The sequence below is a fragment of the Danio rerio genome, chromosome 21 (genome assembly GCF_049306965.1).
Source record: "Danio rerio strain Tuebingen ecotype United States chromosome 21, GRCz12tu, whole genome shotgun sequence".
NCBI classification, from domain to species: Eukaryota; Metazoa; Chordata; class Actinopteri; order Cypriniformes; family Danionidae; genus Danio; species Danio rerio.
Window position 1 is genome coordinate 47,159,219 of NC_133196.1, and position 15,370 is coordinate 47,174,588.

Consider the following 15,370-nt stretch of genomic DNA (forward strand, 5'->3'; position numbering starts at 1 on the left):
AAACTTGACTGATTTCAGTGAGAATCTTGGCTCCATGCTGGTTCCAGTAGGTCTTCTGCAGTGTTTGTGATGATTGGGATGCAGATCAACACATGATTCATTAGAAAAATCCACCTTTTCCAAATGATCAACTAGAAGTCAAGATATTATTAGTTGCCGCTTATAACTGAGACCAATGACAAGGCGTTTGTCAGGTAGTGTAGGTTACTGTACTTAATTTGCATTGTGAGGGATAAGATCTTGGCATTATTAAAATGCTGTTTAGGATATATTTAATATTTATTTTTGAATCCTCATTAAATAACTTGCAATTAGATGCTAGTTTCTCGATTTACTGTACGTTCATTATTTACTGTCTACATCTCCAATCAACTGTATTTTCTTTGATTTTCGCTCACTTTTTTATTTTGTTTACTGTATTTTGATTCACAGCCAATTAAAAACAACCCTATTTTTAATTAAATATTTCCTCACAATGCCAATTTTAAACTATCATACACTAAAATACAACTCATATTACATTTAAATGCAGTCTAATTTACACACATTGTTAATAGTGAGTCTATAAAATATCCACCCATGCTGTTGGTGTGGCATTGGGAGCCAATTGAAACTGATTTTGTGTCGTCATGTCTGCTCAGGCGTCCTGTAAGGACACGGTAGAGTTCACCATGGCCAATCGGGACGTTTGTAAAGCCTTCTGGAAGATGTGTGTGGAGTATCATACCTTCTTCCGGCTTTCTCAAGAACCGAAGAGCAAGCAAAAATCACTCCTTTACAGCAGGGGATCTTGCTTTAGATACAGGTACATCCTGTTAAAACACATTACAAGTCTGTGGAGTATCACTGTATAATGGAACGGTGTGTTACGTTTAACATGATGTAAATGGAAAGGGCAGTGTGGAAAATGAATGTCAACTCAACAAAACAATGTGTATATTCAGATTATATGAGTTATTTCTGATTTGCAGGTACATTTCAAGCATTTTCACAGTCATTTTCCCTACTGGATTGGCATGAAACAAATGTATAACATAATCAACTGTTAATGTAAAATAATCCAAAATGTTAACGTGATGGGGAACATTTGATTACTTAATTGTTGTTTAAAGTTCATCTACAGAAATAAGTTAATAAATTAATATTTTCGTGACAAAACAACCCTAAATATACACAAAAATATAATATTTTTAGAGATAAGTTGATATAATTAAAATAAAATTTTCTTTTTTTATTTTAAGAAAATAATGTTTATTTTAAAAAAAAACAGACATTTTCAGGACAAAATATCCTGAAACGCACACAACATATTATATTTTTAGAGATAAGTGGATATAATTTTAATAAAGTTGTATTATTTTCTGGGAAAATTCTATGTTTATTTATAAAAATGGGTATAGTAGAAGTCTTTAAATTGATATTTCAGCACAAAATGTCCCTAAATACACACAAAACTATTATATTTTTAGAGATAAGTGGATATAATTTTAATAAAGTTGTAGTTTTTTTTTTGAGAAATAATTGTTATTTACAAAAACAGATATTTTCAGGACAAAATATCCCTAAATACACAAAAAATATATATTTTTCAAGATAAGTTGATTTACTTCCAATAAAATGTTAGTTTTTTTTTTTTTGAGAAAATATTGTTTGTTTAAAAAAGAAAAAAAAAACATTTTTAGAACCAAATATCCTGAAATACACACAAAATATTATATTTTAGAGATAAGTGGATATAAATTCCAATAAAATTTTTAGAGAAAATTGTTTGTTTACAAAAACAGATATTTTCAGCACCAAATGTCCTTAAATACACACAAAATATATTTTTAGAGATAAGTGGATATAATTTTAATACAGTTGTAGTTTTTTTTTGTTGAGTAAATTATGTTTATTTAAAAAAAAACAGATAATTTTTAAAACAAAATATCCCTAAACATACACAAATTATTATTTTTTGAGAGATAAGTTGTATTTTTTCTGAGAAAATTATGTTTATTTACAAAAATGGGTATAATAGCTTTTAAAAGCCTTTAAGTTGATATTTCAGCACAAAATGTCCCTTTAATACACACAAAATATTATATTTTTAGAGATAAGCTGATATAATTTTAATAAAGTTGTAGTTTTTTTTTTTTTTGAGAAAATGTTTATTTACAAAAATGGATATTTTCAGGAAAAAATATCCCTAAATAAACACAAATTATTATATTTTTAGAAATAACTTGATATAATTCCAATTTTTTTTTAGTAAATCTGTCACTACACCATCCTTTGGGATTAAAAAGAAAAGTGTAAAGAAAACCCAAATACAAAAACATATCGACATTTTAGCAGCTTGAAATAATATATAGAAAAACAAGTCTGTAAAATGTGCTGGCAGCTTATTACAAGTTGTTTGTAGCGTAATATACAACAACCCAGACAATATATTAGTTTAATCTATTAAACATGTTCACAAAAGCCACTTTTTCAAACATGTTAATCTTAAAAGCTGTTGTGGGAAAGATCAAGCTCCCATAATGCAAAGATATAAAAAATAACCCATTACCCAATCTGTCTCCAACAGTGGAAGAACTCAAAAGCAGCTGCTGGACTTTACAAAGAAATCGGAGGAGAAGATCAACTTACCATTTATGAGGTGCGAGAATCAGTCTCAAAACTTCTTGAATCTTGAAGTGTGATCAGAATAATGAGCTGTTCTGTTCCCTTCAGGAAGTACTGTAAAGACTACTACGACACACGGCAGTGCAGATCCTCACCTGACCTGCTGACCGATGTCTCCAAGCAGGTACATGCTGCATATCTGTACACATTTAGGGTTTACTCACAGTAGGTACAGTTGCCTTTATCCATGGTGAAGTGCCTCCCTCCTCTCTTCCCCGACGGCCTGCGCTCTCACATTCGAGTCGAGTTCTCATTAAAGGGTCCTGCTTTGATACCCGAAAATTCTCCTGGTCCATCTCCTCATGCTGCGCATTGTGTGTGTTGCAGGCGTACGAGCAGTCGTGTGGTTTTCCTCCGCCAAGCGGAAAGCGTTGTCAATCAGCCGTGGAAGTCCTCAACACATCTGAATTTCAGGATCCTCCATCTTCCCTTCAGCACTTCTACTCTGAAGCAACCCAAGCAAGTCCTGATGTACAGCGGGTGCACAGGCACGACCGGAGAGCCGGGTGCAGATGCTGCTGCGCTCCACAACACGGCCGTCTGAACAAACAAAATCTGGTGTTTCTTTACCCAAACCACCCTCACCCTGGCCTGCACCTCCATCCTTTCCTCCCTGTGTGTCCCATAAACGCAGCGTTCGCTCTGGGTCATCCCTGCGCTCCAGTCCTGCTGCCATGCCATTCGTTTTCACCGCCGGCATGCTTCCCAGATGATGCCACGCGCTCATATAGCTTCTCTGGATCTTCATACGTCTCTCCGAGCATTTTAAACTATCAGCGGTACTGTTGGCCCACAGCTTTCGGCCCAATGCCAGGGTTCTACGTAGCAGGCAGTTTCGAGGGCCACAGAGAAGATTTGGGCCACTTTAGTGACGACTGCAGCTACCAAACTGGTCTTCCTCGGCGTTCTTATAGCCAGTCTGATTTGAAGACTTTATGCCATCCGGATGAATTTCGCCCGCTGGGCCACTATCCGCATTTGTCTCGACGGCAGGGTCTTGTGCGGCCTACATATTTACCCCTGCGTTCATCATTACCGCCTGAAGGGAGTCGGTCAGAACTGAGCCACAGCGATTCGGATTCAGACGCTACATGTTCGTTTTACTGTCCAGGACTCGGCAGATTGGTGCGGTCTGCACCTCTGGCCCGCATGCGCATCTCCTCCGGAAGCTTACAGCTGGATGAAGAAGGAGATAGTAATGAAGACGCTGCGACAGCCAAAAGAGACAAACGCAAGTCCTGAGATGCGACTGAGAGATTTGGTCACAATCACTTCAGCATCGATATTGCAATGTGAACATCAGCAATAGACACATCACAGTTGAAACACTCAATTCAGAACACACCAAGTCTGTGGAGTTCAACTATAATAGAGCGAAATTTTATCTTCTGGATTTTTTTTAACAATTTCAATTTCTGGATTTTAAGCGTTTAGATCAGGGATGGGGAAACTTGATCCTCGAGGGTCGGTGTCCCTGCAGAGCTTTGCTCCAACACTAATCAAACACATGCCAAACGGTGTCTTTAAGATCACCAGAAGACCACCTTGTAGGTGTCCTACAAAATTTAGGAGCTAAACCAAGCGTCAACCTCCCGCTCTCCCTTGTGAAGCAAATATGAAAGTAACTGAAACTGCAGTTCTTCGAAATTCCACTAGTCCTGGCTCCATATAGAGCAAATTTCTATCGAGTCCACTGTTAAAATGGCCAACTTTACAGGATAAAAAACATGTTTACAGCCTGGTACAAAAAATTATTTTGGTGCATATAGCTAATATTAGACTTCATGACAACTGAGAGGGGGTGAATTTTTTAGAACTCATCCGCGTGGCCATTTACATGACAGCTAGGTCTCGCTGGTCACAATCACTTCACCTCAGCTGATTCCGGCTGATCAGCCGCTGAACTCGGCATATTCATCATATTTTTGTGTTGTTTTATGTGGCTTTACACAGTCTGTTGCCTTTTAGAATTATTTCATACAATTATCAGATAATGTGGAATGCTGTGTACACTTAATTGTGCTCACAAACCATTCGCGTGTCCTCCATTTCCCAGGTGAGTGAAATTATATCCTTATATACCATCATCAAATGTGATCAAGAATGAGTTTAAATGTTTAAAACGTTTCTTAAACAGTGCATGTTTCTAATGAATTACAGTGCTTTCCTTTATCAACACAATCTTTACTTCAACCAAACAATCCCGCTTAATGGATATCCATACAGCAGTGCATATCCTGTCATATTTGCCATGCAAAAACGCACAGTTAAACGCACATTGTCTGTCTGTGTGTGCTGGAACTTTAAATGGCATTGTGAACTTTATAACAACATTGTGTGCGACTCATCGATGCAAAAAGGCTTGAATAAACTCCACAAATACATCAAATAATCATTGGGACAGTCCTTTACTGTAGTATTTCTCACAAACTTTACGCGAGATCTGCTTCATGTCTGTCACTGTGCTGTTTATCTGACACAGTCGAGGCGGAGATTGAGGCACACAGGCATGTGGAAAAGGTGGGCAGGGAGAAACAGCATTAAAGGAAAAACAAAACAGCTGCAGTGTGTTCAGAGCAGAAAACCCCAATATTCTGAAAGGTATAATAAACTGATGGGAACTTTACACACATTCTGGAGACAAAAAAACGTACCTTAACAGAGTACCCGCTAGAGTTGGGGGATGTCGACCAATGTGGCATCGTACGATGTCTAATGTGAAACCTCGCGATGGACGATGGCGTCATCATCTTGTGAATTGGGGTGGGGGAGGTGTATGATAGTGCGCGCGACGTGTCTGAAGAGCGACGAGGGTTAGGGGGTTAGAAGGGAGCACAACTTATTTGAGGACCGGGAGGAAGACGCGCGATTTCCGGGAGATTATCACTCATTTGCGGGCATTATGAGTCCCGCAAATGCATAGAGACTCCAGGAACTTCCGGGAGACTATGATGTCTTAATATCACGTTTAACAACTATAGTGAGACGCAATCCAGCCGTACATCATTGATAAACTGTCGACATGTATTGCTCTCTGCCTGGAGCTCAGAGGAGCGCTTGACAGTGTGTGTCTGTGGTCACGTGACGTGCGTTTTCAGCGGACGGAGGGCTGTTCAGAAATGCTAGGTAAAACACGGTGTAGCTGTTGATCATTTTCGTTTTAAGATGCCATTTTAACACTAAGACGTATTCGAGTAAAAGGGGCCTGAGTTTGTATTTTTCGCGAGCGGGTTTGCAATGGGAGGATTGGTGATGTCGGCTCAGCATCGTGTTGTCTATTATTCAATCGGCGATGGAAGATGGCATCGTCTATCGGCCCAACCCTAGTACCAGCGGGGTCTTAAAAGCACTGAAAAAGTCTTACATTTAATAATCTCAAATTAAGGCCTTAATAGGCAAAGTCTTCATTTACCACAAAACATATTCATTTATAACAAAATTAAGTGTTACTAATGTAGGCTACTTAAAAACTCATGCAGCGTAACGTTGAGTGCACCTCGCGCTCCACATTATAGCAGAAAGCGCGAAAGCGTGTGCACCTGTTACTTTGGTTACTAGGCAAGAGAGGTACAGAACAAGATAGTCGCTAGCCTAGTTTGTCTGCTAAAATTGGAAAGTGTCGGTTTAATCCGCTTTGGCCAAGGAATCCGAATTATGTTTCGGTCAAGCCTGTGCCAGGAAATGACCGCGATACCTACTGCTGTTGGTGCCAAAAATCTTTTAAGCTAGTGACCATGGGTGTTACGGCCCTGGACTCCCATATGAGGGGGTGCCAAACACATCGCTTGTAGTACTGCTCGTCAGCGCCAACCACCTCTTCGGTTACTGAAACAGCTTTGGCTCTCAGTAATGAAGAAATTTCTACATTAGAAGCATCGCCACCACAGCCAAGGAACATCCTATCTTATTGTGGCTCAACACCAACTCTGTGGGTCCTTCTGTGGGTTTCTAAAACCTTGTTTCCCAACTCTGAGGTTGCAGTTACATTCTCGTGTGGAAGCAACAAAACTGCATATATTACTAAATGTGGATCGGCTCCTTTTATAACTAAAGAACTGACTGACCAGGTCAATAAGGCCAACGGGTTTGTGGTCGTGTTTGACCCTGAGTCTCAATAAGATGACGAGGGTGCTATCACACTAGCACTTTTGGTCTGCGCCCAGGTTCATAGTACTGTACGTTTAGCTTGTGTGAACGTGTCTTCTGAACTCGGGTGCGCACCTGTGAACCGTACCGAGTCCACCTGAAAGAGGTGGTCTGGGAAACTTGTGTGAACTCTGGTACGGTTCAATTCTGATGTGAATGCAATCGTACCAAATAACGGAAGTGAACCGCCAACTGAACAACAAACTTTCGTTTTTATAAGGTTGGTTCGTGTGTGTGTGTGTGTGTGTGTGTGTCAGGTTTCTCATAGCTTGGTGACAAGCGGGACTGAGCCACGGCAAACACAGTGATGCACAGTGATGTCTGCTTGTCTCCTCCAAAAACAGCTTCTGCAGACACTGTGTGATGTTCTGAATGTTTATAATATGTTTGCGGCATATGGACACGAGTCGCTTTCTGCATGTCCAAAACTAAAAGCTTCAGTAAAAGCAAATCGACTGGGATGTGCGGACGTCTTTCCATTTCGGCGCTTTTCTTCAGTGACTTAACATCGAGCAACAGCCAAATAATGGAAGTGAACCGCCAACAGTACAACAAACTATCGTTTTCATAACGTTCATTCGTGTGTCACGTAATGTACCTTGGTGACAAGCGGGACCGAGCCAGGGTAAACACAGTGATGCCTGCTTGTCTCCTTCAAAAACAGCTTTCCGCAGACACTGTGTGATGTTCTGAATGTTAATAATATGTTTGCGGCATATGGACGCGAGTCGCTTTCTGCATGTCCAAAACTAAAAGCTTCAGTAAAAGCAGATGGACCGCGATATGCTTACGTCTTTCCATTTCGGCGCTTTGCTTTCATGACTGTCACCTAGCAACAGCCGTGAACAAAACAGTAGCTCGATGATGCAAGCGTACCAGGGTTCAGAAGGAAAAAAGACAGTGTGAACACAAACCAACCGAGAAGGTGTTAAGGGGGGACAAACGAACTTGGGTACGGTCCAAGCAAATGAACCAAGTGTGAAAGCAGCTGAACCTTCATATTCACTACTATTATTTTCTAGTGTTCAAAATTTATACAGATTTGACATTTTCCCATCATACTTCTGTCAGAATGGGTACAAAGTTGTCACTGAATTTCATTTGAAATGGTATTAAAAAGGTCTTAAAAAGTCTTGAATTTAATTTGGAGGATCCTGGGGGTGCCCTGCTTAAATCTTGTTAACAGGTGCCCATTAAACAGTGTTCACAATAGTAAAACATGCAGCAAGTCTGAACTTGTGTCGTGAAAGAATACGTCAGTCACACTGAAATGTCATAACTTAAATCTTTATTTGCCACACCAAACAAAACTAATGTGTAACAGTTGAAGTCAAAAATAAAAAGAAGAAGAGAACAGCATCTATATGATACAGCCTACAAAGATTCTCAAATGTACAAAAGCTCTGGTGAAGAAATGTACAAAACCTAGCTCCTGCGCTTACGTTCCTATAAAGAAATATACAAATCTTCTACGAAAATCCCCCTTTTTATTGCTTTAAAATGATCCAGCAGTCTGGCAACATGCGTGAGACGTCGTTTTTAAAGCCGTTTTGCCATAGGGGTCACTTGATTCCTGGAGAGCCGCAGCTCTGCAGTTTTGCTCCAACCCTGATCAAACACAACAGATCCAACTAACTCATCTGTGTTTGATTAGTGTTGGAGCAAAACTGTGCAGAGCTGCGGCCCTACAGGAATCCAGTTTGACACCTAAGCATTTTGCGAAGACGACGCCGTCTTTACGAAGACAAACACACACAAAAAAAGTCAACTTTAGGCACAATGGGATGCAACGTTGGCACGGTTTCTCCAAGCCAACAGGAGCGAATATGACATCACCACCGCACCAGCAATGGCACCCTTACAAGCTTGGCGAAAATAAAAATCCCTCATCACAGGAGATTATATAAAACGTAAAACCAAAATAAACGATGTTCGCATTGAGCGCGACTTTCTATACTGCACTCGAATCACTTGCCGCCGTCGTTCGTGTGTGTGTGTGTGTGTGTGTGTGTGGTTAAAATGAAGCATACGATGCCTTGAGATCTACTCAAAGTAAGAGGAATGTGAATGGGAAATTAATTAAAAATAAAAGTCCCCATAAAAAAATGTGACTGGAAAATTAATTACAAATAAAACAAAAGTCCCCATAAAAAATCTGACTGGGAAATTAATTAAAAATTAAACAAAATAGAAGTCCCCGAAGAAAAATGTGATTGGGTGATTAAAAATGAAACAAGTCTCCGTAGAAATAGGTGACTGGAAAATTTATTAAAAATAAAACAAAAGTCCCTGTAGAAAAATGTGACATGAAAATTAAAAATAAAACAAAATAAAAGTCACTATAGAAAAATGTGATTGGATAATACATTAAAAATAAAAGTCCCCATAGAAAAATGTGACAGCAAAATTAACTAAAATAAAACAAAATAAAAATCCCCATAGAAAAATATGTTATATGTTTGGGTAATTAATTTCAAAACAAAATAAAAGTCTCACCCTCATAGAAAAAGTGTGCGCAAGTGCATATTTCCTTCAAAACAAAAATACAGTATTCTACTCTAGTATAAAAATATTAGCACACTGTAAAAGAGGGCACTACTTATAATAAATGATGGGCAATTATTCTTAGATAACAGTCCTGTATATATATATATATATATATATATATATATATATATATATATATATATATATATATATATAAATATATATAAAGGGTAGGAATCTAAGACAAATTACTGATATTCAATATATATTCATTGGGCTGGAGAGCATTTTGCACAGCAAAATCCCTCTCATCTTCCTAGCAGTTTTAAATGATTGCTTAATGAGGTATTTCCATTGGTTTGGACTGATATGATATGCATGTAATCCCATACAGCAGTTCTGCAATGCTACAGTGTGTAATAGAGAGCGATAAAGACATCCCAAACCAAACGGTTAATCTCCCAAATATATATTATTGATCATAGTTTAGGATTTAAAGGAAAAGCAAAGGAACGGGGACACTGGATACATTATAAATATATATATATATGAAGCTAAAGATGCTCTACTTAACCAGTAAGGATGTTTTGTGTCGTTCAAAAGTAAAAACGCTGAATAAAATAACAGTAACACATCATCCTTGGGCACCAGCGGAAAAAAAAGACTGATATAAAAGCTTGTGGCAAAATAGTATAAATATAGTTGAACACACACATATTTATAGATCGTCTATATATATATATATATATATATATATATATTTTCCATTCTTTGGGACAAGAGGAGATTTTCCTTTTGGTTATGGTCAGATAGTGTGTTCCTGGTTTCTCTGTATGTGTGTGTGTGTGTGTGTGTGAGAGAGAGTGTGTTAAGGTGCAGTCATCAGGGCTGACAGCAGAACAGTGGCGTTCACACTAACTCATAGAAAACCTGCACACAAAACACAGAGAAAACATCACACACACACACACACACACACACACACACTTGTACTGTAGGAATGTACAATATTATGATATACAGTGGTCCCTCACTATAACAGTTTGCCTGATATCTCTCTGTCAGATGTAGACCATCATGCTGCACATGATGTATCTATCTGCGTAAAGAGGCTGCGCAGAAACACACATTTAAATTTGTTGACAGACAGTGTGAGTTACCTGTCGTAATCGAGTTACTTGTTGGCATGCCAAAAATTTTAATTGGATGAACATTTTTTGAGTCTTAAAAATAATTTTTATTTAAAAAATAAAACAAAATAAAAAATGTGTAAAAAATAAAAAAATGTGACTGGAAAATTAATTAAAAATAAAACAAAATAAAAGTCCTAATGGAGTTTTTTTGTTGGCGTGACAAATTTTAATTGGATGAACATTTTTTTACTCTTATACCTTATAAAAATACAATAATAATAATAATAAAATACAATATAAAAATACATTTAGATCATTTACTTTACTTTTATCATTACCATTGAAATGTGAAGAGACCAGCACAATCAATGCGCAGAAATACACATTTAAATTTGTTGACAGGCAGTTTGAGTTACCTGTCGTAATCGAGTTACTTGTTAGCGCGCCAAATTTTAAAGGGCCATGAAACCCCCTCGTTTCAGCAGGGTGTTTTCACACCTCTTCTTTGGAAAAAGTCAGAAAAGTGGGGGTGTCCAGCTCTGTTTAGGGGGGAGTGTCGGAGAAACTAAAGTGGGAGGGTGTGGGAGTGTCTATTTGGGCACGCGCGAGTTTCAGTCAAAATACACAGGAGAAAGGGATGGTGTTTAACCTACATGGACATCTGTAGTCGAATTATTTGCCAAATTATTAAATGTTGGACTTTAACTGCAGTTTGGCTCTTTCATTCAGGGAATTCATTCATACCCCTCGCGACAAATGAGATATTTGATTCGAAGATCTGCTCTAAGCGTGTATTTTTCATTGAATGTTTGATACCGCACAGCGAATGACAGAAAAAAAACTCAGCATTTCCCGGAAACTTAGATGCACACGGCAGGTAGCGTCCGAAAGCCGCGTGTGTTATTCCGGTCACAAAATGCGGTGCTAACATATTTGCACTCAATGCAATAGTTAACTTATTTGATACGAACAAACTGAATATACAAAGAGCACTGGTCGCTCACTTACCAAATCTGTAGAGACAGGACAATCACCAGCAACTAGAGCCGCGTCTTTATGAAGAGAAGACTACATCCGGAATCCGGATTTCAACGTTTGCAGATGAGAACAGCTCTCAGGTAAACAATAATCCTCCTTAGACACGTAAGTTATTGTTGTCGCGCGTCGCGTACACTGTAATCCACACGTGAGTCTGAGCTCTCACAGAGAGAAAATGAAAACGAAACTTAATGGCAGCAAACTGTAAAAGCAACACTTCACGCTTGTTTTGCCAACACAACGTGGCGTCTCTGTGGTGTAAAGACGGTGACACTAATGAATATTAATGAAGTTGCACAATAGAGCGCGCTGATTGGTTTGAACCAAGCCTTACTCATGCATTAATGCATCACACTGTAAGACGTAATAAGGCACACTCTGGCACAGACGCCCAGTCTGCACGCTGGAATACACGCTATTATGTCATGACCGTGACGCAGCTTCAAAAATTCGTTTCAAACAGGAAGTACGAATTTGCTTGAAATAACGCAAAAACAACCAATTTACACTTTTTAGTGAAATATAGGTGTCCTAATAGTGTTTTTAGCAGTGTGGGACACATATACGACTGTCAACAGCTCAAAAAATGTGTTTTGGTGTTTCGTGACCCTTTAATCGGATGAAATTTTTTTAAGTCTTAAAAATAAATAAAAAATCAAACAAAATAAAAGTTCCCGTAGAAAAATGTGACTGGAAAATTAATTAAAATTAAAACAAAATAAAAGTCCTTATAGAATAATGTGACTGGAAAATTAATTAAAAATAAAACAAAAGTCCCTGTAGAAAAATGTGACTGGAAAATTTATTAAAAATAAAACAAAATAAAAGTCGTATTGGAGTTATTTGTTGGTGCGTCAAATTTTAATTGGATGAACATTTTTTTTACTCTTATACCTTATAAAAATACAATAATAATAATAATAATAATAATAAAATACGATATAAAAATACATTTAAATACATTTAGATCATTTACTTTACTTACTTTAATCATTACCATTGAAATGTGAAAAGACCAGCACAATAACCTTACTGCACTATTAATCTTTGGTTTTGTTCTATAATGCTGGACTTATATTTCTACGAAGGTTTGATCTTTGAGTGTTTGAACAAGCCAGAATAGTGCATTTAATAAAGACTGCAGTGAGGGGTTTTGCATCCTTAAAACATCTTTAATAGTATAAAATAAAGCGCACTTCTTGGCGGATTCCTCCTGTTGTGCGTTATTTTAATAACGAGGGACCACTGTACAATAAAACCGTTCCTTAAAGAGCAAAATATAACTGAATACAGTCCAGGTTTTTTAATGACATGCAGACTCCTAAACTCATCAGTGTAACTATTATAGGGTGTGTGTGTGTGTCTGACCTCTGCACTCTGTCCAGGATCTGTGTGATCATGCGGTCAGTGACTCCAGGACAGAGATCTTCAGCCGTGTGCAGACTCTCCTCCAGCATCTCGATCACTCCTTTCGTCCTCTCATTGTCTCTGTGCTGCGACTTCAGCTGCAGAAAACACCCACAGACAACGTGAGCTTTAAGACATGTTGAAATGCTTAACTATACATACATGCAAAGATATCTCACACACACAAACACACGATCAGCTGATTGTGTCATGGTTAGACTGTTGCATTTTTAGTGTTGTCGATATGCTCATGTTCATACAGGCCATTGGTGCACAACATCTGTATATTTATATCCGCCTCAGAGCATAGTGGGGGTCGTGAGTCTCTGGCAGTGTCATTTTAAGGGTGATAAGCTGAAACGTTTGGGAATCCCTGCCCTAAACGAACCCTCCATCTCCTACCTCAGAGAACACAGGAGCCATGACGGTGGTTAAACTGGCCGACTTCTTCTGCAGCTCTTCATCCTGGAGGAGGAGGAGACACGGGCACGTTATTAATTCAATCAGTCTTTCGGCTTAGTTCCTCATTTAGCAGTGGTCACCACAGTGGAATGAACCACCAACTATTCCAGCATACGCTTTACACATATTTATGCCCTTCCAGCTGCAACCCAGTACTGGAAAACATCAATATATGCATATATACATTATTGGGCCAGATTTGCTTACCCAATCCACCTACTGCCAGTCTTTGGGCTGTACGGACACATTATAATGCAGAATTCTGCACACACACAGACATGTACAACTCACCGTGCCATTGGGCTGCTTCTTTTCCGTCTTCTTCTTACGAACGGTGGTGAAGGACCATTCAGGAGAGCTGTCATTGTCCTTACTGCTGGTTTCACTGATTTAAAGACAAATGCATGTGTGATCCTCAGAGCACACACTTTAACATCAATATATTAGGAATAACAAACATATTTTTCATAAACAGTATACTTTGTATCTGCGCAAAATAAAGCAAATGCATACAGTAAGTGATCCAAATGTTAAAAATGAAGTGTACTTGTTATCGCGCTGGCTGTTCTGTAAACGTTTATACAATGGATGATTATCCCGGGATAAGAGTATTGGCCTTAGCCATATCAGCTCATAAAACAGCAACGTTTCATTTTCATGCTTTAAATAGAAAAGTTACTGAAAGTCTTTGGTCATTTGAGCTAATGGTCTCATCTGATTTAATGATTTATGCTAAGCTAAGCTAAAAGCGCTCCCGCTTAAGCTGAAAACAAGCTGAATGGATGGAAATACGGTTTACCACTCATCTGTCGGCACTACTTTTTAAACACGCGTGATAATGACATGTTCAACCTAAATGGTTGGCAATCTTCAATGATCTGCTGGATAGATTTAAACTTGGACTCATTTTAAAGATGACAGATGTCAGATTGTAGCTGAAGTGAAAAGATAAAAACGTTTAAAACAAAACAGAGTTATGTGCCTTTATCTTTATGAAAAAAAAAAAATGTATGTTATTATAATAAGGGACTAAGCTGAAAATAAAATGAATGAATGTTATTATAATACATACAAAAACACACAAAAAAACTAAAATTGACAGAAAATTAAAGCTAAATATGGGAACAAATTACATTTTAAATTTAAAGTTTGAAGAAAAAAAAAAGTTTTCAGTAAGATTTTGTTTGGCCGCAGTACCAAACATGAGCACTAGATGACGTCATACCTGCCAACATTTGTCCATGAAAATTTGGGAGAACGGTGGGGTTAGGTTCGGGAGTGAGGTGTCTGAATAACACTGTTGAGAACCGGGTGTACTAGGGTATTAGTAACTGTACTATGAAGCTTGTTTCGGGCCGTACCAAAATGCTGAGGACTGGGGGAGGGTGGGTGATGGTTGAAATTACAGGAGTTTGCGGGGAGGGTGGCAGGAGATGGGTCTGAAATACCGGAGACTTCCGGAAAAAATGGGAGTTTTGACAGGTATGGGTGACATTCAGTTTGCACTGATGACAAAACAAAAGCGCCACCTACGTTTTGAAGAATATGAACTGCATTTTTCATCCTTTTGACATTATTTGTAAAGTAAACAGTACAAGTAAAGAACAATTCTAAAGTAGTACGGGAAGTTTGGTGGTATTTGATTTGAAGTTATTGATTGCTGTAGCAAAGTAATGCTTCACGACTCTGACAAGTTTCCTTGTTGCAAATTAATAAATAACTGTTGCTCATTAATGTCTATCAAAAATCCATCATCGTTTATGGAAACCAGAAATGTTGAGCTTTCAAATGATATAGCTAGTCATAATTGCTTCATGTTTAGACTACAATAATATGAATTAAAAAGGTAACCTTAAAAGGTCCTACAGGTTGTGCGATGACATTCCATGCCTTTTAATCTATTACTTTTCCTAAGTAACAAAAACTGTAGAGAAATATGCATTTAGAGGTCTTAGACCTTTCCAACAATATATAGGCCCAGTTTCACAAACAGGGCTTAGATAAAGCCAGGACTAGGCCTTAGTTAAATT

At 38.2% G+C, this 15,370-nt stretch overlaps 2 protein-coding genes across 31 annotated transcripts in view; one reads left to right on the plus strand and one right to left on the minus strand.

Moving 5' to 3' along the window:
• The window catches only part of frmd7 (FERM domain containing 7), a 38,890-nt gene that overhangs the window by 11,873 nt on the left and 11,647 nt on the right, over nucleotides 1–15,370 (plus strand). For 14 of the 30 annotated variants that reach the window (XM_073934962.1, XM_073934967.1, XM_073934963.1 and 11 more), the window contains 4 exons: nucleotides 642–805; nucleotides 2,570–2,641; nucleotides 2,716–2,791; nucleotides 2,995–5,056. In XM_073934962.1, the coding sequence (XP_073791063.1) occupies nucleotides 642–805; nucleotides 2,570–2,641; nucleotides 2,716–2,791; nucleotides 2,995–3,909 (1,227 nt within the window). In that variant the 3' untranslated portion in view covers nucleotides 3,910–5,056. Of the gene's footprint in view, nucleotides 1–641; nucleotides 806–2,569; nucleotides 2,642–2,715; nucleotides 2,792–2,994; nucleotides 5,057–12,856; nucleotides 13,001–13,285; nucleotides 14,301–15,370 lie in introns of those variants that run through there. The other 16 variants (XR_012396587.1, XR_012396590.1, XM_073934975.1 and 13 more) reach the window with 6 other exon arrangements.
• stk26 (serine/threonine protein kinase 26) overlaps nucleotides 8,085–15,370 on the minus strand; it is a 37,237-nt gene continuing 29,951 nt past the window's right edge. The window contains 4 exon segments of the mRNA NM_001127477.1: nucleotides 8,085–10,230; nucleotides 12,840–12,976; nucleotides 13,281–13,343; nucleotides 13,632–13,725. Of these exon segments, the coding sequence (NP_001120949.1) occupies nucleotides 10,215–10,230; nucleotides 12,840–12,976; nucleotides 13,281–13,343; nucleotides 13,632–13,725 (310 nt within the window). The 3' untranslated portion in view covers nucleotides 8,085–10,214.